This window comes from Microcaecilia unicolor, chromosome 2 (assembly GCF_901765095.1).
Source record: "Microcaecilia unicolor chromosome 2, aMicUni1.1, whole genome shotgun sequence".
Taxonomy (NCBI): Eukaryota; Metazoa; Chordata; class Amphibia; order Gymnophiona; family Siphonopidae; genus Microcaecilia; species Microcaecilia unicolor.
Window position 1 is genome coordinate 501,430,161 of NC_044032.1, and position 27,550 is coordinate 501,457,710.

At 45.1% G+C, this 27,550-nt stretch overlaps 1 protein-coding gene across 1 annotated transcript in view; it reads left to right on the forward strand.

Annotated features, from left to right (window-relative positions):
* Window positions 1–360: 360 nt before the first annotated feature.
* The window catches only part of PPP2R2C (protein phosphatase 2 regulatory subunit Bgamma), a 411,371-nt gene continuing 384,181 nt past the window's right edge, over window positions 361–27,550 (forward strand). The window contains exons 1-2 of the mRNA XM_030191168.1: window positions 361–422; window positions 565–639. Coding sequence (XP_030047028.1) covers window positions 407–422; window positions 565–639 — 91 coding nt within the window. The 5' untranslated portion in view covers window positions 361–406. The remainder of the gene's footprint in view (window positions 423–564; window positions 640–27,550) is intronic.

Genomic DNA, 27,550 nt, shown 5'->3' on the forward strand with positions numbered 1-27,550 from the left:
CGCGCTCTCTTCCTACTTCTGCTGTGGCTACACTCGCGCCCATCAGGTAGGGCGCAGGAGGGACTTGGTTAGGTTTCCACTAGCTGGCCGCGTGGGTAGCGCCTGCGACTCACGCGCCTGCTGCTCCCTCCGGAACACCTGTTGTCCTCTGCGCGCTCCATTTCTCTTCCCACGTACCAGTGCCCTCAACTGCTCGCCTTGCGGTCAAAGGATTGGAAGAGCGCTGGCACTGTGGCCTGGAGGGGAGCAGCGCGCGCTGCCAGCGGGGGGCGGGACCTCGCCCGTACCGGCCCCACCCCGTTCCCCCAGCGAGTTGGTGTGCGATGTCAGCCGAGCCTGGAGGCTTCCTCGCAGCCCCGCGTCCGCCAGCCCGGCCATTGGAAGCGCTCCTGTTGCCAGTGCACACATGTCCCAAAAGCACGGTATTTGCACCCTCCTTCCTGTTCCGTGCACGGCCTCGTTTTTTTTTTTCATGGTGCAGCTTGTTTTGCATAACGTAATCTTGTTAATTTTATGTATGTCTATGTTTACTCCCTTCTTGCTGCTCGCCGCTGTTTTGAGTAGTTGGCTGCCATGGAGATGAAGTTGCCTGGTCCTTGTATCAGCTCAATGGAGCTGAGGAGTTTGAAGTCACCGCAGGTAGGATTAAAAGAAAACGGGTTTCATCTCATTTACCGGCGGTAGATTTAGAAGTGCTTTTTAAATCTGGATGTTTTGTTTACATTTCCCCTTAATTTTAATATTGTTATTATAGGAAAAGCACACTTTTTTTTAGTGTGTTTAGATTTGTGTTTTATTGGATACAGTTAATGGACAGGCGTATTTCCACGCCAATTTCTGTTGTTGAATATACTGTTTACACTAAAACATAATGCCTCAAAATCGTAATTGTTTTTGGTTTAATGTTAGGATTAATTTCGGGGGACTATTTTAATTCGTACACAAGCTCAATGCATGTGAAAGTGAAACACTGAAAATAGATCTAAAAGCATCTCTAGGTAATTTTTTTCAGTAGTTTTCCTTGGTTTAGTTGGGTGCATGGTTTGGTATTTAGTCAAAGGATTTAACTCGGGTGTTTTTTTTATACTTTGAGGAGAGAGAGGATAAACCAACTAAAGAGAAAGTGGAGGAGGAAAACCTCAGTGCCAAATGGGCTGGAATGGAGCCAAGGTGCTTACTGAGGATGCTGTGTTCCTGCAGTGTATCTTGGTAATTTGGACCTGGGTCCTATCTCATGATGAGGAGTTACTGATGCTGACATTGGGAAAGATGCAAAAATTCCATCTGGGTACTTGGAACTGGTGTTTGGGGACCCACTATAGGTTCTGGCTGTTTTTAGGTTGCATTTTGAGCATTACAATAGTAACTCCTTGTGTACCCTGTGCCTGAAATTTCAGGTATTTGGATGCTGTGCTTGAATCTGTGAAGTCAGGAGCACAGCTAAGGCTGCAGTAAGCATTTGATTCCCCCCCACCCCTGCATGCTACTGGGTTATGGCAGTGCTTATCATCTTTTTGTGATCGTGACCTCCAATGCAACCAAATAAAATTGTGTGATCCCCCAGAGGTGTTGAATACTGATGCTTCCATGGAGAGCCTATGCAGATTACTATCCCATTTGGGGTCCCAACCCACAGTGTGGGAAACTCTGCCGTTTGGTGTTTTGAGTAAATAGGAGCCCATTTCTAAGAAGGTAGGCAAGATATATCTATCTGTCTTTATCTCCACTGGGAGTGATAAACATGTTGATTGTGGGTGTTGCATAATTTTATGGTTCTGGAAGAAATACTCCGTATTTCTGCCACCTTCCTTGTGCCAACTTTCATCCTGTCGCCCCCAACATTGACACTTATGCTCACTATTTTCCCATTTCATGATGGTAGTGCTCCTACTTGCCCTCATTTCCACCCCTCCCCCTCATTCCTCTGGTTGATGGTTTTCCGGTTCTGTGATCATTTCCTTGATTTCCTTTCCTATAGTAACTCTCCCTGTAATGTATAGTTCCCAAAATGTGCCACATTTGTGGTGAACAAAAAGGGAAAGGTCAGTTTTGGGCAAAGGGGGGTGATGAGTGATGGTGGGGGAGAGTAGAAATGTTAACATTGGGGCAGGAGTGGGTAGCAGAGGAGAGGTGGAGGCATCACAGGGAGGAGGTGGAGTGAGGATTGGAGGGGTCACCAGAGGGGTTAGGAGATAGAGGGTGTTAGTTCGGCACCTAACCCTTACCGATCAGTGAATCCAGACTGCCCCAATTTGACTGCCCCTATCGGACCGAACGTTCACTTGTCTATTAGATTGTAAGCTCTTTGAGCAGGGACTGTCTCTCTTTGTTAAATTGTACAGCACTGCGTAACCCTAGTAGCGCTCTAGAAATGTTAAGTAGTAGTAGTAGTTTTGGGGACTTTATAATAAAGGGGAAGAGTTGTGGGACTGGAAGGTGTTCTGCTGGATGCTCAGTGTTTAGCTATAACAGGACAGAAATGGGCAGTTCCCTATATGAGTCTGAGAATCATAAAAATGGGCTTGTATTCTGACACTTAAGCAGGCTTAGTAGCATGTTTAGTTAAGACTGAAGGAGAGTGTGGCTTGGCAGGGAGATAAACTGCCTGTGTAGGATCTGGTTTCAAGGCTTCCTTACAGGTCTTTGGTTTTATGCGCAGCTTAGTGAATTTGGCCATACAACTGTTACTTGAATTATTATTGTTTTAATCTTATGAAAGTTCATGTTGCTATCTTTGTTCTTATAGACAATGCCTTTGAAAAGCTTTTAATACGCATACACTTGTTGATAGAAAGCCTTACAAAACCAAATGTCTGGAAATGTGTTTTGCAGCTTTAAGGTTTAATTTACAAAGGATGGGGATAAATAATGTGTAGCTGGTGGGACAGCTCCGCTGTCAGCTTGTGTTGGTTTTGGTGGTTTACAAACACTTTCAAGCAGTCCTGTCTATAAAGAATTTCAAAATTGCATTGAAAACATGGCTTTTTCAGCAAGCTTAATATCAATAGTTTATGGTAGGGGATATTGGTGCAGTTCAACTTACTCTGTTTTTATTTTCATTTTTCTGTCTAAGTTTTATTTTGTTGGACTTGAATGAAGATACTTTCCTATTTGAACTCTGGAGTTCTTTTCTCTCTTGTTTTAGTTTGTAAAGCACTTAGCTATGCTAAGTCAGATAAAGCGGTATACTAATTTGTAAATAAATAAATACATAAATATTGTGCAGAATGGTGCATCATTTTTTCAAATCTTCTGGTTTTGTAATTTGTGGAGTTTAAGGTTCATTAAAAGAAGGACATAATTGTACTAAAATTGTAAACTAGGTCTAGGCGGTATGTAAATACTGAAAACAAATAATCAGAGCTAGAGTTGGTGCATTTTTTTGTTTTGTTTTTGTTGTACACTGATCTGAGATCAGCATAAGGCTCTATTTGCCCTGTGTTCTAGTTGTGAATCACTTTGGAGAAAGTGCTACTGCATGTGGCAAATTCTTGTGATTGTGTTTTTGATATTCATAATGTATTGGAAGCCACACTGAGCCCACAAAAAGGTGGGAAAATGTGGGATACAAATGCAATAAATAAATAAATAAATGTGGACCTGTTTACAAGAGTCTTATTTAAACTCACCTGAGGCAGGGAATAAAACTGGGTACTTAAGGGGCCCTTTGCTAGGTAATGCTTACTGAATCTTAAAATGACTTACTGTGGGAAGTGCTCGGGTGTCCTACAGTAAGTGCCAAATCTGTGCATGCTACCCATGTACTAAAAAATATTTTAAAATTTTTGTTGGAGGGGGTGTGCCTAGGGGTAGAGAGTAGGCATTCCTGCACTAAACAGCGAGTGCACATTACTGTGTGCTTACTGGTTAGCACAGGACTAGGGAAGGGGATGGAAAGGGTTACAAGCACAGCAGTGTACATATTATGTACAGGTACTTATTTTATACCTGGGGCAGTGGAGGGTTGTGACTTGCCCAGAGTCATAAAGTTCCCCTGGTCCTCAGGCCACTGCCCTAACTGTGTGAGTTCTTACCACCTACAAAATAGGGGTTGATAAGTGCTCCCACAGTAATTCTTATATTTTTTAGCATCCCTCCGGACCGGCCCAGGATTGGACTGATGGGCTGTGCACTCCTTCCAGTAGGTGGAGACTGAGAAGTTCTGACTCTGGGAGCCAATAAGATCCCTGGCCATGTGATCCTAGACTCGGTAATCTCAGTCTCCAGCAGGTGGAAGGAGGTGAGCCCTTAGTCTCCTCTCTTTTCTTATTTCTCTCTCTTTTGGCTGTTTATATTTAAAAAAAAGTACTATTTTCCTCTTTTGTGCACCGGGTCTCTTGTGTCTGGGGTGTGATACTCTGGGGTACTGGGTCCTTCCCCCCCCCCCCCCCCTTTCCTCCCTCCTGTGGTCCCGCTGTCCTTGGCTGCTTCTTACAGCAGGGAAGCGCTTTAGGGAGAGGTAGCCACTGTGGGATTTAAAAAAAAAAAAAAAGAACAAAATCTGCAGCCTTTAGTCCCTCGGTACGAACAAGCAGATCAACGTCAACTGTACACAGAAAGTCAAATACGTTAGCGTTTAACTTTATTTTTTTTATTTTAAACTTTTTTTATTGACGGTATGCATAATACAATTCAACTTGGAGTTTTCATACAGCATGGATCAGTATACAATTCAACATTCCAACCACATATTCAGCATCGTCAATCACTTTTTCCTTTTTTCCCCCCCCCCCCCCTCCCCCCCCCCCTCCTTACAACTTTTATATTTGAATCATTTTATTGATGATTAGCAAAGACATAAGTTAGACAGTTCCCTTCTGAATCAATACGTAACACCAACGTGGCAAACTATATGGAAAACATCCTTACTTTGTCGTCATGAATTTTAATTTCCCCCCCCCCTCCCTCCCCCCCCTTGTCCCTTCCCCCTTCCCCCCCCCCTTTCCCTTTGTGGGCAGTCTGCTCATAAGACCTCCATTTAGGCTTAATGCTTATATTCCGCTTAAGAGCCCCTAATACTGTAGTACCATAGAACAACACTTTAAATTAACCTGTCCGAAACTATAAACTTCAAACTCTTTCCCAGTTTAGCCCTCTTGAGAGCCTTCTCTTGCACCACCCTCCCCCCTCCCCATTAACCCCTTAATAAACAACAATTCTGTAACAGCACTATTACTGACTTCTGGCTCCCGCTCGCTGAACTTCCCAGGCCACACCATAGTTTATGCATCCACTATTGAGCGAGAGGAGCTTGTATTTCGGTTGCCAGAAATAGGAGTCAGGTATGGCCCCCCTTTGTAACAGACCCCCTGGTTGACAACACAGCGATGTACCTTGGCTCTGATGGCCCACCGCCGTAACTATGGAACCGCCGGGACCCAACCCTACTACCATCTCCTCTTCCTGTTAACCTATGGTCCCCTTAACAATAGGGAACCCTCTAACTGCAAAACAAAAAAAAAAAAAAAAAAAATTTACATTTAGTTCAGAGCCTATTTAATATTAAACTCCGTGCTTTGGGTGACAGCGACTGTATATATGGTTCCCAAACATCTAGAAATGCCTTTCGTCTCTTGGGGAAGGATCCCACCCCCCTACGCTCCATGACCATGATCTCATGAAACTTGTTTCTCCAGTGCCAGTATTCCGGGGATTTCTCACTCTTCCATGCGCCCATAATAAGTTTTTTACCCACCATGCTGGCTTTACGTATAAGCTGCTGAGCCCCTCTACCACAAGTTCGAAATACTTCGTATTTGTCCAAAATTATTCCCAGTGGAGAAAACGGAATCTTGTGCCTCACCAGGGTTTCCAGATACTTGAATATCTGTTTCCAAAAAATCTGAATCATGCTGCACTTCCAAAGAGAATGAAAGAGCGTGCCTTCTCCCCGTTTACATTTGGAGCATAATGGGTCCTCGACACCTCCAAATTTGAACACTTGGCTCTTGGCCATATATGCTCTAAAAATTATTCTGTACTGGCATTCCCGCATTCCTGCGTTAACAGAAATCTGCGGAATTCGAGATATCAATTTCCGAAAATCTAACTGTAATTGGGGCTGCTCCAGGTCCACTGCCCATCTTTGACCAACTCGTCCCATGTCTTTGCCTCCCTCTAGTTCTCCCAGAGCTTTCTGTAGTCCCGAAACGGACAATCTATCTCCGGGGATGTCCCCAAAAAAAGCTCTTAATCTACGCCCGTGACCTCCCTCCAACTTACTGGGTTCCAATGATCTAACATAATGTGACAACTGATGGTATGCAAATAAATGTGACGGACTGAAGCCCACCCCCAGTGCTCCCAGGGATAATATCCGCCCTCTAGAATCCAAAACGTGTTCAAGTCTAGTAATCCCCAGCTCTGCCCATCTACGAAATGTTGGACTATCAGAACCTGGTGTAAACTGTAAATTCCCCTGAAGCGGAAGTAAGTCTGAGGTATCTGCTCCCAGACCCCACAGCCCATTTAGGTCCCTCCACACTTCTCTCAAGGGTCCCAATAGTACGCTCTGGCGCACATTCTCTGGAATTTCTCTTCTCGCGCAATGTAACAGATAATATGGATGAGTTGGACCAAAGTAATCAAATTCCATATTACGTGGAGTGTAATCTTGTCTCCCCAACATCCAATCTCCTAGGTGTCTCAACAAACACGCTTGGTTGTACCTCCGCATATTCGGGAGCCCCAAACCCCCCTCTCTCCATGGTCCGAAGAGGCATTGTAATGTTACCTTGGGTTTCGCATTTCTCCACACGAACTTCCGCAGATGTCTATACAATTGACGGAGATCTTTTTTCCTAAGTCTCAAAGGCAACACCTGAAAAGTATATAGCCATTTAGGAAATTCCACCATACGAAACAGGTGAACTCTTCCATGTAAAGTAAGCGGCAGCGTCTCCCATTGACCCAACCGGCCCTTCATTTTATCTAATAAATTTGTGTAATTCAGTTGATATAATTTAGTCGTGCTCATTGCAACTTTCACTCCTAGGTACGGGAGGAAATCTGTCGCCCACTTAAGCGGGAACCCAGACTCCCACTCCCTGTTTACACTTGCGTGTGCTGTTAGTGCTAAGGATTTAGAGTAGTTAATCCGTAGGCCCGCGAAATCCCCATATTCCTGGAACAGTTCCAATAGTGCTCGCAATGAACGACCCGGTTGTGTAAGATGGACTAATATATCATCTGCAAATGCAGAAACCTTGAATGAAGAAGCACCCCAGGTCACCCCCTCCACCTCTGGATGTGACTCGATCTCCCTAATTAGCGGGTCCAATGCGAGTACAAAAAGCAGAGGGGACAACGGGCACCCCTGCCTCGTACCCCTCCTGATTTTGAACAATGAGGATTGCTCTCCGTTTACCCATAAGAACGCCCTAGGGTTGTGATAGAGCGCCCCCACAGCCCCTCGAAACATACCCTCTATACCAACTCTTTCCATCACCTGAAATAAGAAGTTCCACACTACTCGATCAAAGGCCTTCTCTGCGTCAAAGCTGACCAACAGAGAAGGCCTTTTCCCGGCCTCTACGATTTCCAGAGACGCCAAAAGAGCCCTTACATTCCTCCCCACTGATCTACCCTTCACAAATCCCACTTGTGGGGATGCGATCAAGTCTGGCAATACTCTAGACAGTCGATTTGCCAGAATCTTAGCATATATCTTAACATCGCAGTTTAGTAATGATATGGGTCTATATGACCCTACTTCTAATCCATCTTTCCCTGGTTTCTTGAACACTATCACTTTCGCTATGTTCATGGCATCCGACATTTCTCCTGTATTGGCCATCTCATTATATAAGTTTAACAAGGGAAGTGTCACCCGCTCCTGGGCTATCTTAAAGTAGGCCATAGTAAACCCATCTGGGCCCGGCGCTTTTTGTATCTTACTTTGTTGGAATGCCAACATCACTTCACCTTCTGTAATTGGGCTGTTTAGATATAGCTTTTGTGAATCCGATATCTGGGGCAAGGTATGATTAAGCAAGTAAAGCATACTATCTGGCACTATATCAGTGGGCTCCCGATATAAACATTCATAGTATCTTCTAAAGCGCTCCGTTATGTCTTTAGCTGTCCTTAGAAGTCGACCTCCCTCTTCCCTTAAGCCCAAAATACTCTTATTGCCCCCTTCCCCTCTTAACAATCTGCCCATCAGCGCTCCTGCCTTGTTCCCATGGATAAAGTATTGGTATTTATAATACATATGCGATTTCTTTGCCCTCTGATGGAGCAATTCATTCAAGGCCTGTTGTGTGGCTAGAAGAGCTCCTTTCCCTTCCGGTGTCATTTTTGCCCCACATCGTACTCTTTGCAAACGGATTTCTTTTTCCAATCTGAGAATTTCCTTATCTCTCATCTTCTTGACCCTAGCTCTATAAGCTATGATCTCACCCCGTATCACTGCTTTGGAGGTTTCCCAGTATAAACGAGGCTGATTTTGATGTTCCTTGTTATGGTCTGCGAATTCCCTCCATTTCCCATCTATGTACTCCTTGAACTTAGAGTCCCAGAATAATTCCAATGGAAATCTCCAGCCCCCTCTACTCCCCACTTCCCCTATCCCTTGCATCTGTATCCAAATAAGCGAATGATCCGATATTTCACACGGACCTATCTCTGCATCTGATATTTTAGAAAAAAGATCTCTGGAAATAAATAGGTAATCTATGCGTGACTGCGTGAGGTGTGCTCTAGATACATGTGTGTAATCTTTCTGGGTAGGATGCAAAACCCGCCACGCATCAATCAAGTCTAGTGTCTTACAGAGAAAAGGCAGGCCCCCAGCAGCATGACCCAAATTCGTCGCTTGCACGCCCGTTTTATCCATCTGAATATCGTATACTAAATTAAAATCTCCACCCAGTATGACATTTTTCCCCTGATAGGGACTCAGCAGCTCTAGAAGAGTTTTGTAAAATTTTTTATCCCAGACATTTGGCGCATAAACATTGCAAAAAACATATGTGACATTCCCCTTCTCCACTTCTGCCAGCACAAATCTACCCTCTGGGCTCCGTTTAACTCTTGTAATCTGAAATTGCAGGCCTTTGCGGAACATTATCAGTACTCCCCCTTTCTTGCCTACTGCCGGAGCACCCACTACCTGTTCTATCCAACCTTTCTGAAACTTACTATGTTCAGATGACGTCAAATGTGTTTCTTGTAAGAACACTATATCCGCCTTATGACGGTTCATGGCTTGTAAGACTTTGGTGCGCTTGATGGGCGATGAAATCCCCCCCACATTCCATGATATTACTTTAACCATACCTCATTCGTTCCCAAGCTTCCCAAATAGACTTGATTTTTAACACTTTGGTACGGGACACGCCCCCCAGCCCCTGGGCATGCTCCATTTTCAAACTGAGGATGCACAGCACTGCAACCCAGATCTGCTCTGATGAGAAAGATATGACAAGACAAAAAAAAAAAAAAAAAAAAAAAGAAAAGAGAGACCCCTCCTCCCTCCCCCCCCCCCCCCCTTCCACCCGAAACTTTACTTGGGTCCTCTATGAGAACCGGTCACGTTCCCGCTCCTCCCCTCACCCCGCGACATCTTGTATCCTACTGATTTAAATGACCCCCTGCATATAATATACATCTCCCTCTCTCGGGAATGAATAAACACAGTCTCTCCCTCTTCATTCTAGGTCATACCTCAACCTGCATTTATAATGTTCAATGTATCTGCAGGTTTATGTCTCAGCCATCTTCTTCTTTTGCACATACACGTGCTGCAGACCAGTCTATCTGTTCTTTTTCCCCTCAGTGCTCTGGACTGCTTCTGGGGTCCGCAGCTGCGCTACTCTCCTCTGGATGAATTGTCAACTGCTTAATAAACTCCTTTGCCTCCTCTGGGGAAGTAAAAACATGTAACTTGCCATTATTCTGGACTCTTAGCTTCGCTGGAAATAACAGGGCAAAACGTGCTCTTTTTTCATGTAGTTGCTTGCAGACCTCTGTAAACCGTCTGCGCTGGGCTGACACCGCTGCCGAGAAGTCCTGGAAACATAGAACTGTTGACTCTTCATATTGAATCTTTCCCTTCTGTCTCCAGGCTCGCAATATTTCCTGCTTGTGGTCATAGTTCAGCACTCTGCAAATCACAATTCGTGGTCTCTCTTCCCCTTGTCTTCGCTGCCCCAGGCGATGCGCCCTTTCAATCTTAAAACAGTTCTCTAGTTGTTTCAGGGCAAGAGCCTGAGGCAGCCATTTTTCCAGGAATCCCCGAAGATCCACCTCTCTCAGGGACTCTGGCAGTCCCACCAGCCTTAGGTTGTTGCGTCTGGACCTATTCTCTAGGTCCTCGATTTTTGCCTCCAGACTGTCCAGCTTTTTCTGCATAGCACTTTGGGCAGCCACTTGCTGTGTTGATTGATCTTCTACCTCTGACAGGCGCTGTTGGAAACCTGCCATATCCGTTTTTAATCCCTCAAGTTTCCCGTCCATCTTTTCTATTTGATCAGAAATCCGTTGTAGTTTTCTGTCAACTGACGCCTCTAGATGGCTCGAGACTTCTGCCGCGATCTCCGCCGCCCAGACTGAACCAACCGATTCTCCCGAGGAGGCCGCGTCCGCCATTTTGTTCTCTCCCACGCGGCTCCTCGTCCCGTCCTTTCTGTTTGCTTTCGTTGCCATCGCGGCGAAAACAGAGATCGCGGCTGATTTATACCGCTGGTAAGTTCCCACGGCTCTCTTTGCGCTTTTTGAGGGTTTTTTTAGCTGATTTTGACGTCGCTAAGGGCTGATGTTAGCGAGGGTCCGCGGAGCTCTAACGTGCGGCGTCCTCCCCTTAGCCTAGCATCACGTGACCTCTAGCGTTTAACTTTAAAAAAGGAGACTATGATAAAATGAGAAGAACGGTTAAAAAAAAACTTAGGGGGGCAACTGAGAGAGTAAAAACTGTACAACAGGCGTGGATGCTGTTCAAAAATACCATCCTGGAGGCCCAGGCCATACATACATATTCCGCAAATTAGAAAAGAAAGACGGAAGTCCAAAAGACACCCGGCCTGGTTGAAAAGTGAGGTGAAGGAAGCTATTAGGGCTAAAAGAAACGCCTTCAGAAAATGGAAGAAGGAACCGTCTGAAAATAACAAGAAACAGCATAAGGAGTGTCAAAGCAAATGCAAGGCGCAAATTAAGAAGGCCAAGAGGGAGTATGAAAAAAAGATAGCATTAGAGGCAAAAAAACATAGTAAAAATTTTTTTCTGTATATTAAAAGCAGGAAGCCGGCAAAAGAATCGGTTGGGCCGCTGGATGACCGAGGGGTAAAAGGGGCGATCAAGGAAGACAAAGATGTAGCGGAGAGACTGAATGAATTCTTTGCTTCGGTCTTCACCGAGGAAGATTTGGGTGGGATACCGGTGTCGGAAATGGTATTTCAAGCGGACGAGTCGGAGAAACTTACTGACTTCACGGTAAACCTGGAGGACGTAATGGGGCAGTTCGGCAAACTGAAGAGTAGCAAATCTCCTGGACTGGATGGTATTCATCCTAGAGTACTGATAGAACTGAAAAATGAGCTTGCGGAGCTACTGCTAGTGATATGCAACTTATCCTTAAAATCGAGCGTGGTACCGGAAGATTGGAGGGTGGCCAATGTAACGCCCATTTTTAAAAAAGGCTCCAGGGGAGATCCGGGAAATTATAGACCGGTGAGTCTGACGTCGGTGCCTGGGAAAATGGTAGAGGCTATTATTAAAAACAAAATTACAGAGCACATCCGAGGACATGGATTACTGAGACCAAGTCAGCATGGCTTTTGTGTGGGGAAATCTTGCCTGACCAATTTACTTCAATTCTTTGAAGGAGTGAACAAACATGTGGACAAAGGGGAGTCGGTTGATATTGTGTATCTGGATTTTCAAAAGGCGTTTGACAAGGTACCTCATGAAAGGCTACAGAGGAAATTGGAGGGTCATGGGATAGGAGGAAATGTCCTATTGTGGATTAAAAACTGGTTGAAGGATAGGAAACAGAGAGTGGGGTTAAATGGGCAGTATTCACAATGGAGAAGGGTAGTTAGTGGGGTTCCTCAAGGGTCCGTGCTAGGACCGCTGCTTTTTAATATATTTATAAATGATTTAGAGATGGGAGTAACTAGCGAGGTAATTAAATTTGCTGATGACACAAAGTTATTCAAAGTCGTTAAATCACGACAGGATTGTGAAAAATTACAAGAGGACCTTACAAGACTGGGAGACTGGGCGGCTAAATGGCAGATGATGTTTAATGTGAGCAAGTGCAAGGTGATGCATGTGGGAAAAAAGAACCCGAATTATAGTTACGTCATGCAAGGTTCCACGTTAGGAGTTACGGACCAAGAAAGGGATCTGGGTGTCGTCGTCGATAACACACTGAAACCTTCTGCTCCGTGTGCTGCTGCAGCTAAGAAAGCGAATAGAATGTTGGGTATTATTAGGAAAGGTATGGAAAACAGGTGTGAGGATGTTATAATGCCGTTGTATCGCTCCATGGTGCGACCGCACCTTGAGTATTGTGTTCAATTCTGGTCGCCGCATCTCAAGAAAGATATAGTAGAATTGGAAAAGGTGCAGCGAAGGGCAACTAAAATGATAGCGGGGATGGGACGACTTCCCTATGAAGAAAGACTAAGGAGGCTAGGGCTATACAGCTTGGAGAAGAGACGGCTGAGGGGAGACATGATAGAGGTATATAAAATAATGAGTGGAGTGGAACAGGTGGATGTGAAGCTTCTGTTCACGCTTTCCAAAAATACTAGGACTAGGGGGCATGCGATGAAACTACAGTGTAGTAAATTTAAAACAAATCGGAGAAAATTTTTCTTCACCCAACGTGTAATTAAACTCTGGAATTCGTTGCCGGAGAAAGTGGTGAAGGCGGTTAGCTTAGCAGAGTTTAAAAAGGGGTTGGACGGTTTCCTAAAGGACAAGTCCATAAACCGCTACTAAACGGACTTGGAAAAATCCAAAATTCCAGGAATAACATGTATAGAATGTTTGTACGTTTGGGAAGCTTGCCAGGTGCCCTTGGCCTGGATTGGCCGCTGTCGTGGACAGGATGCTGGGCTCGATGGACCCTTGGTCTTTTCCCAGTATGGCATTACTTATGTACTTATGTACTTATATGTTGCTCCCCAGGGTAGCCGAGTCGGCAGTGTCTCTTGGCAGTAAGCTTTTGTTTAAAAAAGAAAAGTGTGGGGCCACCATGTCTGAGAAACTGAGGCGGTGTTTAGTTTGTCAGCGTTGGGGGGGGGCAGGCTCTTCTGGCGTTTGTAAATTCTGCAAGGCGGTGGAGTCAGCGGTCCCTCCCTCTTCTTCGGCCCCATCAGTCGCGGCTCACTCAACGCCTTTGGTTCCCACAGCAGAGCTCGGGCCCGGTCCGGAGGTAGTAAAGGAAAGCAAATTGACAGGTAAAGTCTAATTTCTCCATTACCGTGCTCTAATGACAATATTGGCGCATGGCCGTTAATAGAAGAAATAGAAAATTGGCCATTTTCCAGCTGCGGTAAAAAGTGGCTTTAGCACATGGGAAAAACCTGTTTGAGGGTATGCTAAGGCTACTTTTTTTTTTTTAAACATCTGTTTATTTAGTGAAGCTTTACAACATACACCAACCTGGCAGACTAACATTTCAATCTAGTTATTTGCAAATAGACAGCAACTTGAACCCCGCCCCCTGCCCCCCTCCCCCCCTCAGGGTATCTCTTATATATATGAAGACTTCCCCATCTGCAGTATCAGCACTGTATCTCTTATATATATGAAGACTTCCCCATCTGCAGTATCAGCACTGTAAGTCTTTAGTATACCATAATCATCTTGACAGACCCCGCCACTCTACATAGGCGGACCATGTTTTACGATATCTCACCATACCCCCATGCCTCAAAGCAGTAAGTTTGTGCATTATGCAACAGTAGTCCACTTTAGCTAGCACTTGATCCACAGTAGGTATTGTCTGCCGTTTCCAGTGTTTAGCAATTAAAGTCCTGGCAGCAGTAACAATGTAGGCTAACAGCCCCGAGCAAGGAGCTCTGCTCACTCCTAATGAGGTATTCAGCAGACATAGGCCAGGGTCAAACACCACCTCTGTCCCCAGACCACTGTGCAGTTTATGCTGTAGATCTATCCAGAACTGCTGAATCAGTGGGCAGTCCCACCACACATGCCAGAAGGTGCCTATTGCCCCACAGTTTCTCCAACAGGCTGCCGACCCATTTTTAAATATACGAGCCAGCCGGCTGGGGGTCAGGTACCACTGATACAGCATTTTATGACCGTTTTCCAGCAAGGGAGTAGCCACAGAGAATGTCAATAAGCATTTGAATATTCTTTTCCAGTCCCCCTTCTCATATGATCTACCCAACAAAGCCTCCCATTTTTTAATACATTTGGACAAGGGTTGGGTTTTATGTAACAAGGCTCTGTAAATACGTGATATCCCCCCATGCCCTTCTCCTGATCTTATAGCTAGTTCAAGCTCCGTGGGCTCTAGAGACAGGTCCTCCCTCGCTTTTTTCTGAATGAAATCTCTAATTTGCAAATAAAAAAACTTATCCCTATCCCCCAATCCAAACTCTTCTTTTAGGGTGTTAAAGGAGTGGCACTTCCCATCCTCCCAGACTTGCCCAAGAAGCCGTAGGGAGGACGCCGACCACTGCCCATAAATTCTTTCTGCACGGCCAGGCGGGAAATCGGTTGCATACATGATAGGGGTGGTTAAATGATAGTTACGCCCTGGAAACCAGGCTGCTCTACATTTTATCCACTCCCCCAATACTACCCTCATCTGACCTTTCAAGTCCGATACCAGGCTTCTCAGTAGCGGTAAAGGTAGCCATCCCACCGCCCAAATTGGCACTCCCTTCAAACCCCACTGTGCTGCATAAGTCCATAGTTTAGTCAGGCCCCTCTGTACATTAGAGAGCATTTGAAATAGGGCAGCCTTATAATATAGGCCAAAGTTGGGTACTTCCATACCCCCATCCCTCCTAAGTTGAAATAAAATAGAGCGAGCCACTCGTGGGGGTCGTTTATGCCAGATGAAAGCGAACATTTTCTTATTAAGTGTACGAAAGAATGTGTGCGGTATGGGGACCGGCACTGCCATGAATAGGTATAATAATTTAGGCAGCAGTGTCATCTTTACCGCAGCTATTCTGCCCATCCATGACATATGTAACCCTCCCCATCTTTCCAATTCCTGAAAAAGCTCTCTCATCTTTGGCAGAAAGTTTTCCCAAAACAGATCCCCTGTGTCTGGTGTCAAATTAACCCCTAGGTATTGAATAGATTTAGCGGACCACTGAAAAGGGAAAGAAGATTGTAGTAAGTCTTGCATCTCAACAGAGCATTGTATGGGCATGATCACAGATTTTTGAATATTAATCTTTAGGCCTGCTACCTGTCCATAGTTCTGCACTACCTGCATCACCGCCTGCAATGAGCTCTCAGGATGCGACAGCGTGAGCAAAACATCATCTGCATGCAGCATAAGTTTAGTTTCATGTGTCCCTATGCAGATACCTTGTATCGCGCGGTCTGTCCGTATCAGAATTGCTAACGGTTCCATAGCGAGTGCGAACAGAAGAGGAGATAAGGCACAGCCCTGCCTAGTTCCCCTAAGTAATGCAAAGGGGTCAGTGATCGTGCCATTGAGCCGAAGCTGACACAGCGGTTGTTGGTAGAGCGCCATGACCTAGCAGAAATACTGCCCACTAATTCCTACTCTTCGCAGCAGTGCAAACAGAAAGGGCCACAGCACTCTATCAAACGCCTTCTCAGCATCCAGTGACACAAAGACTGCCGGGCAGCCTACCTGTTTGATTCTATCTAAGATATACTGTGCCCGTCTGGTATTGTCAAATGTCTGCCTCATTGCAATAAATCCAGACTGGTCCTCATGGACCAGACGCGGTAACACTTTTTGCAACCGGGTAGCCAGTATTGTAGTTAAGATCTTATAATCAGTCCCTAGCAGAGATATGGGCCGATATGAGCTACAGCTCTGCAGGTCCTTATGTGGTTTAAGTATTAAGACTACCTCTGCTAGTCGCTAGGAACGTGGAATCCCTGAAGCGGTCCAAATGTCATTAAACACCCGGACTACTACTACTATTTAGCATTTCTATAGCGCTACAAGGCGTACGCAGCGCTGCACAAACATAGAAGAAAGACAGTCCCTGCTCAAAGAGCTTACAATCTAATAGACAAAAAATAATCAAATCAATTAATGTGTACAGGAAGGAGGAGAGGAGGGTAGGTGGAGGCGAGTGGTTACAAGTGGTTACGAGTCAAAAGCAATGTTAAAGAGGTGGGCTTTCAGTCTGGATTTAAAGGTGGCCAAGGATGGGGCAAGACGTAGGGGCTCAGGAAGTTTATTCCAGGCGTAGGGTGCAGCGAGACAGAAGGCGCGAAGTTTGGAGTTGGCAGTAGTGGAGAAGGGAACAGATAAGAAGGATTTATCCATGGAGCGGAGTGCACGGGAAGGGGTGTAGGGAAGGACGAGTGTGGAGAGATACTGGGGAGCAGCAGAGTGAGTACATTTATAGGTTAGTAGAAGAAGTTTGAACAGGATACGAAAACGGATAGGGAGCCAGTGAAGTGACTTGAGGAGAGGGGTAGTATAAGTAAAGCGACCCTGGCGGAAGACGAGACGGACCAAAATAGGGGCGAAAATGAAATTAAAACATTTATAGAACCTATTGCTGTATCCGTCTGCACCCGGAGCCTTTCCAGTAGGCAAGCCCCTGATGGCCTCAGTCACTTCCTCCAAATCTATCAGTGCCGATAGCATCTCTTGTTCCGTCCCCCTCAGACAAGGCATTTCTACGTTATTCAAATATGTCTGAATAGCGTCCTCATCCACCCTCTCTTCTGGCTGATAAATTTTCTGGTAGTGTGCGGTAAAGATTCTCCTCATGTCTGCTATTTGATCCCAAACCTGCCCATCATCTGATCTCACTCTACTAATCATATTTCGATTCTTAAACTGCTTTAATTTATAAACTAGTATTTTACTTGCCTTATTACTAAACTCATAATATGCCTGTTGTGTCCGTGCATCTGCTCCTTAATAATCTGAAGTTCCAGATCTAAAAGCTGTACTCTAGCTTTATGTAGTTCCTCTTGCTGACTGGACGTAGCCTGATTTTGTTTAGCCAGCGGCTCTAAATGTTGTAAAGAGTGTCTCAAAATTCTTTCTTTTTCCCGATGATCCTTCTGTAAATGGGATTACAATTAAATCATGGACCCCCTAATCACTACCTTCAAGCTTTCCCATAGAATGCTAAGGCCACTTTTTACAGCAGTTTTTTTTTTTAAAGAACCCTTAAATTTCCAGAGGCATGAGAACAGTGAAGAAAACTGCTGTATTTTTGAGACATCTCTTCCTTTAACTTTTTGCTTTTTAAAATTCTGAACTCTTTAAAAATATTCAGATCTTTGCTGCATAAATTATACAATGTTATCATTTTTATATTTGATTATAGGTTTTGAACGTCTGTACATTAGCACCATGTATTGTTCCAGCCTTTTGAAATAGGTATAATGTATATGAGCATAGATGCAGTTTGAGGTAGACTTGGGAGGAGGCGTGACAGTTACCCCCTCCCCCCCTCCCTCCATTACTGTTGGTCATGTTGAATTGATCTCCCTCCCACTTGCCAACAAGCTATCCTTAAACTTTGTCCCGCTCTCTTCCCCTCCTTGGTGTGTAAAACCTATTCTGATGGACTCACATCCAGTTGGATTTTCCAGATATTCATGATGAATTTGCTTGTGAGAGCAGTGCCTCTGCTGTAGGCAAATTTATCTAATATATTCATTGTAGAAATGCTGAAAATGAGATTGTGTTGGAGTCTATTAGGGCAGGTTTGGGAACCACTGATCTAAAGCAGGGATTCTTAACCAATGGTGCTTGCACACCCAAGGGGTGGAGGAAGAGGTCAACTAGGGTATAGAGAAGGGTCTTGGAATGTGAGGCAATTTATTTTCTAGACAGAGTGAAGGCAGATTAACACAGTTATTTGTAGCGTAACTGTATACTGCTGTAATTTTAGCGACATGTTAGCACTATTAGAGGGTAACAATGAAATAAGTAGTTGTCAGTAGAAGGGGGTGTGAGGGAACCAAAAAAGGAGCACCTGATCTAAGGGCCATTTAACTGTTCATAGTAACATAGTAAATGACGGCAGTCTGCCCAACAAGATAATCTCATTTTACATGGTATGTAATACTTTATATGTATATCCAAGTTTGATTTGTCCTTGCCTTTCTCAGGCCACAGACCGTAGAAGTCCACCCTGCACCGGTTTTATTCTCCAAATACCGGCGTCACCATCCAGTGTCCGCTAAGATTCCATGTAAACTATTCATCGGGTGACGACTCCACTGCGTTCCCTGTGAACAGGTCAAAACATCACGAGAAGGAGGCCCATACGACATCGACTTTTTTAGAGCAAGCAAATCCTACGGAAGACCCGTCGCAGCCCCTAACCAGGTTGGGGAAGAATTGCCGAGGGCCCCGCTCACAATAAGAATAGTTTACAATTTATCATCTAGAGATCTCACTACCCATCAATTAGAAGTATTGCAGTTAGGCTTGTCATTTGTTCCATACACGGGCTATGATGAGTTCACCACCCGCCAATACTTATATCGCTTTTTTAGAAGATTGAAATTGAGGGCATATTTTGGAGAAGCTCCGCAGGATCCCATACCGATAAGAGTTGGATACCCCTACATTTTTATCTAAATATCGTATACCCTCTACCTGGATGCCGCCGGGCCCACCAGACCCGTTAATGGAAATCTTTCAAAGGTTGGTCTTGGACGATTTAGAGAAAGTGGAGAAGTCCTCTCGATATTTCCATCGTAACTTAACCAAACAGCAGTCCAAGGCCATACAGGAGCTACAACAGAACAAGAGCATAATCATTCACAAAGCTGACAAGGGAAGGGCCGTGGTGGTCCAGGACATTGTAGCCTATAGACGTGAAGCTAACAGCCAATTGAGCGATGAGGCGTTCTCTAGTAATTTGGATGAAGATCCCACATGCAGATATCAAGCAATAATAAAAACTATGATAGAACAAGCAACGGTTGAAGGTATAGTTTCTATCAGAGAAGCCAGATACTTGATGATCCAACATCCTATCACACCTAATATTAGATTTGTACCCAAGATTCACAAATGTTTGAATGATCCACTGGGGAGGCCGATTGTTGGCAGTAATGGCTCGTTGCATGAGCCCTTATCACAGTTTTTGGATTACCATCTGCAACCAGCACTGAAGAACATTCTGTCTTATGTAAGGGTTCTGCTCACCTTCTCTCCATGCTGGACAATTTTGATGTAGGGAATGCTGGGATTACACTAGTAACTATGGATGTCAGATCACAAGTCAGAGACACAGGCCTATAAGTTTTTATCTCATTTTGGATCCTGAACCAAGGTCAGGCCTAGGCTGCCAAATAATTATACATTATATACTATGATCCCGCAGGACACAGCTTTGAGACTTATTGATCAGTACCTGCAGGGGTTGGAGATATCCCATCAGAAGTTAGCATTGCTCAATGAGATGGCACAGCGTGTAGTCATGCACAATTATTTTCAATTTGAGGACACTTTTTACCTTCAGACCCGCAAGGTGGCTATGGGGGCTACAGTTGCCCCCACTATAGCATGCTTGTACATGGCCCAATATGAAGAACAGCATGTCTATAATTCGTCATTTGCATCTCTCATAACAGTATGGAAAAGGTACATTAATGATGTCCTTCTGGTGTGGAAGGGCGATAAGGAGCAATAGCTGTGATACCAATATTACATTTGAGATTTCTGTGGGCAACCACCGTGTGAATTTTTTGGATATCCAAATTGAAAGTCACGACAATGGTTTTCTTACACAATTATATCGTAAACCCACGGACACAAATTCTGTTTTACATTACTCCAGTTTTCACCCATTAGCACAGAAGGAAGCAATCCCATATGGCAATTTTTACGGGTGAGAAAAATATGTGATACCAATGAAGATTTTCTTCATCATGCAGAGGATATGAGGAAAAGATTTGTACAGCGGGGTTACCCTAAAAGAACAATTAACAGCATATAAAAGAGCTGCTAACACGCACAAACAGTGGCTACTGTTACCCAGAGGACAGAGGCCTGTTGACAAAGATAGTGTTACCTGTGTATTGCCATTTTCCACCAGAACATCGCAGATCAAAGATTATAAGGAAACATTGGCCGATGATGCAGCTACACGGCATCCCTTCGGCACCCTGATTTGCGTACACCAGATCACAAAACCTTGGTGAGAGGTTGAAATATCGTGAGTTGGATGCAGCCCCCTTAACTGACAGAGGGCACAGTAGATGTAATAATTGTTTATACTGCAGGCATGCATGGGAGACTAAATTTGTCACGCACCCGGTGACCAACCGCGCAATAGAACTGCATGATAGAACGGATTGTGACACAGCACAGGTCATCTATGGTATAAAATGTCCATGTACAAAATGGTACATAGGACAAACTAAAAGAAAGATCAAGCAACGTATAGGTGAACACCTCAGTAACCTCCGTACTCATAAAAAGGAGGCCCCGTTAGTTGGGCATTGGGACCTGAAGGGACACCGAGAGGAAGATCTGCTATTTGTTGTATTATTTCATCTTCAACAACCACGGGGAGGCAACATTGTTTCCAAGTTGCTGAGGAAGGAGGCCCAGTACATCTATAATTGGCAGGCCACACACCCCAGCGGCCTGAATAAAGCGATAGATTGGTGGGCAGTGGCACACTTGTGAGAGCCAATGGGAGGGGGTTTATAAAGGACTAATGAGCGCATGCCCCGGTGTTTTTCTGATCCTGGACGGGACTGTTTGTCTCATCTCTTCCTGACAGTCACCATGAAGTTGCAAGTATAAAGAATAATTTTGGAAGTAGATTAGGTATTACATATATTTAAGTAGTAGTGTACTATAGTTGCACTTTGTTTTTTAAATTTAGGTTTCGTTCTCCTGATGAAGCCTAACGGTAAAACATGCAGCATGTAGAGAACAAGAGTGAATGAGAACGTGAGAACATTAGCTAACGCCGATTGTTGTTAATGTAGCACTGCACTGTAGTATTAGCACGAGCATAGATAAAAAGCAAAAAAAAAAGGAAGATAGAAAGTAATTGAATGGGCAGCCATTTTTTATCCTTTGGTACACCTAGCCAATTTATTGAACTACACCTCATGCAGTGGAGCTAAGCATTACCATTATCATCATCATTAGATGGTATTGATTGTCGATAGCGATCTTAGTGATCCTCGAGTGCAGCTCCATTAGTAGGCAGGAAGGGAGGGCAGGTGCGATGATGGTGATTACCAGTGGTGATACAAGCATAATTATGGCTTAAAATTTATGCACTGTATTCTGAGCACTATTGTACATTAGTGTACACTACTCTAGAACTTTAATTTTATAAGAGTAGATACTGAATGTATTTAGGTTTCTATTTTTTGCATATATTCATAATACAGGAGAAACCTATTGTATAATCCCCAGTATTTTTTGCAATTAAATTTTAACTGCCAGACCCTCGACCATTCTTCTAAGGTTCAGAGATCCCTTCTCATCGTTTTTTACTCCCTCCAGGGTATCCACTCTATTGGCTGTCTTCGTGTCATCTGCAAAAAGGCAAACCTTTCCTTCCAACCCTTCAGCAATATCTCTCACAAATATATTAAACAAAATGGGCCCCAGCACCTACCCCTGAGGAACCCCACTGCTCACCATCCTTTTCTCCGAGCAGATTCCATTTACCACCACCCTCTGCCACTTGTCGGTCAACCAGTTTTCTGTCCTGTTCAGCCCTTTTCAGCTTATTCATGAGTCTTCTGTGGGGGACCGTATCAAAGGCTTTGCTGAAATCCAAGTAGATTACATCTAGCGCACAGCCTTCATCCATTTCTTTTGTCACCCAGTCAAAGAAGTCATTGAGATTCGTTTGGCAGGATTTTCCTTTGGTAAAGCCATGTTGCCTCAGATCGTGTAACTTGTTGTCTTCTAGAAAGTTAACTAGCCTTTCTTTCAGCAGCGACTCCATTATTTTTCCTACCACTGACATGAGACTTACCGGTCTGTAGTTTCCCACTTCTTCCCTTGTCTCCACTTTTGTGAAGAGGGACCACATCCGCTCTAAAGATCTATTAAATCTTTAAGAGGTCCCGCCAGGACCTCCCTGAGCTCCCTCGGTATCCTGGGATGTATCCCATCCGGCCCCATAGCTTTGTCCACCTTCAGATTCTCAGGCTGTTTATAAATTCTTTCTTCCGTAAATGGTGCAGTATCCACTCCATTCCCAAATATTCCTTCAGCAGCCAACCGCAGCCCTTCACCAGGATTTTCCTCCTTGAACACCGAAGAGAAGTAATTGTTTAGCACATTCGCTTTATCCTCCTCACTTTCCACATAACCATTCTCATTATCTTTGTCTCGCAATTCCATTCCTATCTTTTCTCCTTTCTCCAATATATCTGAAAAATGTCTTGTCACCTCTCTTTATATCTTTAGCCATTTTTTCTTCTGCTCACACTTTCGCTAGCCTTATTTCCCCCTTCGCTTCTTTGAGTTTAATCCGATAATCTTTTCTGTGATCCTCTAATTAGGTTCTTTTGTATTTCTTGAACGAAGCCACTTTTGCTCTTATTTTTTCAGCTATTTAGTTGGAAAACCATGTAGGCTTCCTGTTTCTCTTGGTTTTGTTTACTTTCCTCACGTAAAGATCAGTCGCCATATTTATAGCAGTCTTCAGCTTTGACCACTGATGTTCCACTTCTTTTACACCTTCTCACTTCAACAGCTCCTTTTTCAGGTATTCCCCCATTTTATCAAAATCAGTACGTCTGAAATCCAGTACTTTGAGTTTTGTGCATCCGCACTCCGCTTTTGCCCTTATATCAAACCATACGGTGTGATGATCACTATTACATAGGTGGGCACCCACCTGGATATCAGAAACACTACCTCCATTAATGAGCACTAGATCCAGCATCGACCCTTCCCTCGTGGGTTCCATCACCATTTGTCTGAGCAAAGCACTTTGACAGGCATTCACAATCGCCCTACTTCTTTCCGATTCCACAGACGGGACGTTCCAATCCACGTCAGACAAATTGAAATCTCCCAAGAGTAGCACCTGCGCTTTCATACCAATCTTTTGAATATCCTCTATCAGATCCTTGTCTAGTTTCTGTATTTGTGCCGGAGGTCTGTAGATAACCCCTGTGTAGATACAGGTTCCATCTTCTCTTTCCAGGACGATCCATAAAGCTTCTTCCTTTCCCCAGGTTCCCCGCATTTCAGCCGCTCTGATATTGTCTCTCACATACAGCGCCACTTCTCCACCCCTTTGGCCCTCTCTATCCTTTCTAAAAAGATTATAGCCCGGTATAGTCACATCCCATTCATGGGAATCATTGAACCATGTCTCTGTAATACAACAATATCCAAGTTTTCTTCAAACATCAGGGCTTGCAAGTCTTGAACCTTTTTATCTAGACTACGAGCATTTATGCTCATTGCTTTTCATCTGCGTAGAGAGTTTAGTGTTCAATGTTTATGATCTATTCAATTTTATACATCCACTTCACAGCAAATCTGTTTACATAGCAAAATAATACAGAAGAGGAAAATAATGCCATTACATGAAAGGATAAGAAATTAAAATAGCCTTGAGCTGGAGAGTTACAGATTAGGGGTAAGGAGCTAGATGGGCACAGATGAGGGCAAAGACTTGGTGTCACGAACTCAGGGGAGGTGAGCTCTTGGGTCTCGGCCGGACCCCGAACGTGGCAGGTGTCCCCCAGGCTGGCACAGGGCAGGAACCATAGCAAGATGATTCAGGGTAGGAACTGAGGAAGGGCTGGAAGCAAGGCAGGAACTGAGGCAGGTGGGACCAAGGCAGACGAGACAGACGAGACTAGGCAGAACCAGGTAGGACAAGAGCAGGACAAGACAGACAAGACTAGGCAGGACAAAGCAAGAACTGGATTTGGACAAGGCAAGACAGACAAGACTGGAACTGGATCCAAATGAGGCAAGATAAAGCAAGGCAATGGGGCTAGAACTAGACCCAGACAGGACAAATCAAGGCAGAGCAAGAACTGGATCCAGATGGGACCAGGCAAGACAAGACAGGGCAAGATCTGGAGGCAAGGCATACTTGAACAGGAAGACATATGAGGACCAGGCAGGAGCTAGAGACAAGGACTAGAAGACCTCTTGTGAAGGTACTGGAGGGGGGCCCTGAGCTTCTCTAAATGCACCCAGGTCTGTGAGGACGCTCCCACCATGCCCCCATAGATTTGCGCTGCCAGCTCTTTAAAATTGCCTCTTCGGCACGTATGTGTGCGCCTAAGGAGCCAGCATCAGTGGGACTCCACAATAACATTTAATTTGGAGCCGGGGAAGGTCACGAGGCGTACTGGCAAAAAGGAAGTTTCAGAAGCAGCGAGGTGACACCCGAGGCTGTGACACTTGGAAATCATATTTCAGTGTGTAGTGTGTGGCTAATTAATTGGATAGTACAAACTGGAATGACTCAACTATCCACTGAGAGTTTTGAAATATTCCTTGTTCATTCATGTGCACCTGTAGAGGGTTATGGTCTAAAGTAGTCATAAGCCTGTTTGCAGCTCACCTTGAGCTACTACTGAAAAGATGTGAGTAAAATCTAAATAAAGTTCCCCTGCAGTCGAGTTTATTTCCCTCTACTAGCTGAACTGAAGATTAGAGTGCAGATTCATTCAGAATTTGACAATATTGTAAAGGGAGCATTTTATGCTGGTTGATTCAGAAACCTCTGTGGTTAAAATGTGTCCCATTATAGAGTACAGCACTCATGCATCTGTCAGCTCCCAATCCATTTGATCAGAAATTCTCATGCAGCAGGTTGCCAATAGGTTAGTCTGAGAGCAGACCAGCACTCGGAGATCAGCACAGGAAATGCCTGTTAGAGCTGCTGCCCTAGAGATTTCCAGCTATAGTTTCCCACAAAAATTTACTGATGGTGAGATGCAGTAATCAGTGAGTATGCAAATTCCTTCTGTGTTAAAATGTGTTCCCTGTCATTAAAAAAGCCATGCAAATTACTGCTGTGTTAAAATGTGTACCCTGTCATTAAAAAAAGCCAGTGCGCAGTAATCTGCAGCTCATTGTAAAATGCACTCCTTCCTGTCAGTGGGTGAGTGGTGATTGTCTCACGCACTAACCAGAAGGGAGGTATTTAAAAAAGAAAAAACTTCCACACAAGTGATCATATCTCCCCCCCCCCCCCCACCTTTTCCCTGAGATGACCCTTGATCCTCAATGCCAAACCTCAAAACAAATTCCCTGGTATCTAGTGGCACCCCCAACCCTCCAAACAAACATCCCTGGTATTTAATCACACTCCCTGACCCCTCTCCTGACCAGGGGCGTAGCCAGACCTTGTGGTGGGAGAGGGCCAGAGCTCGAGGTGGGGGGGGGGCAATTTTGATCTACTGCTCCCCACCCATTGCTGCAGCAAATACCTTGGCTGGCGGCAGTCCCCATCCCCTGCCAGCTGAAGCCTTCTCCAGTGCTGGTCTCCGGTGCCGCCGCGTTGCCTGCCGTGCTCTCTCTCTTTTCCCTTATGTCCTGTACACATTTATTTTTTTAGTGAAATAAAAGGAGCGTGCAGGATGTGAGGGGGAAGAAAGGGCAGGCAATGCGGCAGTGCCGGAGACCGGCGCTGGCAGAGGTTGAGGCCCCCCCCTCAGCAAAACCAGTGGCCCAGAGGAAATTTGAGGTGGCTCAGGCCCCTGTGGCCCCACATAGCTACGTCCCTGCTCCTGACATACCTTCAAGAAGAGGCAGGCACTGCCATTTTCCCAAGATGGTGGTGCAGAGGCAGGAGTGAATATGCATCACTCCTGCCTCTTCTTGAAAGTACACTGTTGGGGCCCAGAAGTGTGTGTCAGCAGATTCTATTAGACACCAGGGATATGTGTGGGCTCAGGGGTACCTTTAGACACCAAGGATATCTTTGGGGGGATTGGGGGTCCACTAAGAACCAGGATTATTATTTCAACTTTTGGGGGGGGGGGGGGGGTCAGGAACGATCGGGGGTAATCTTGGGAGGGGAGACTATCAGCTTTTCTTCCCAGATGCTAACCCTTTTCCCCTTGTTATCAGCAGTAGACAAATCCACAAACTTGTGGGTTGTGTCCATCTACCAGCAGGATCACTGAACTGAATCCTGTGACATCGGGAAATATTCTCCATCGTCAGCCAGTATTCTCTATCTCCAGCAGGTGGATGAATGGCCATCCACAAGCTCCTGGTTTTGTCTTCTGCTAAGCTACTGCTTTGTGTCTCCCAGTCCAGTTGAACATGGGGGTGACGCCTGTGGCTGGGTACATCTGTTGGTGCCAGGTCTGTAACCCCCTCCCACACCAAGAGTATCCCCCCCCTGTTTTTTCCCCCTCTGAGCCACGGTTCTCTGGCCTTACTCACAGGAAAAAAAAACCAAAACTTCAAACAGAACATTTTGAACCCTGGGGGAGGGGGGGTGTCAGCAGATTTCTGCTTCAGTGGTAGTGTCACAAATGGGGGGGGGGGGGTACTGCTCAGACAGCTGAGTACAGCAGAGGGGCGACTATCGGGGGGGGGGGGGGGGGGTGAGTACTGCTTTCATTTTCTCCCTTCCAGAGAGTGGTACTGTATGTTAATGGCAGTTGATTTAGTCAAGTGCTGCTCCAGCTGTAGTAAGCGGGGAGCAGTATCAGGTGTTTGCCTTTGGTGTAATCCGGCTTCAGAGGAGCCTGTGGGAGTGGGGGAGATGGAGGTGCCGTTCAGTTCCTGTGCTAAGGACCTTAGCCTAAGTTCCTCTGCTCTTCTCCCCGCTGTGGTTTTGTCTGGTGACCATTTTGTCCCATGGTGGATCTTGGCATGAGGCAGGTGCCCTCCGACTGAGAGCACGCTGCCGACTGCGGCTTTGGACTTGCTTGGGGGAAGTTTTGTTTTGGGGTTTTTTTTTTTTTACCTCTCCTTTGGGGTCAGCAGCTCAGGAGCCGTTCTCTCCTGAGTTTGTTCTGTTGCTCCATCAGGCCTATCTTTTAAAAAGAGCCTAGCTGGTTGCTTCTCAGCCTTCCCTCTGCTTAGGGCAGAAGAATAGTCTGCTGAAGAGAAGACAAGTAGGGGAAGATCCTGAGTGGGAAAGGGCATCCCTCCCCTGAGCCTTCTGAGTGGGGCTTTGTGACATCCATATGATAGATATGATAGAGGTCTATAAAATAATGAGTGGAGTGGAATGGGTAGACGTGAATCTAGGGGGCATGTGATGAAGCTACAAAGTAGTAAATTTAATATGAATCGGAGAAAGGTCTGGAATTCATAGCCAGTGAATGTGGTAAAGGCGTTTTGCTTAGCGGGGTTTAAAAAAGGTCTAGACAGCTTCCTAAAGGAAACGTCCATAGACCATTATTAAATTGAGTTGGGGAAAATCCACTTCTCATTTCTGGGATAAGCAGCATA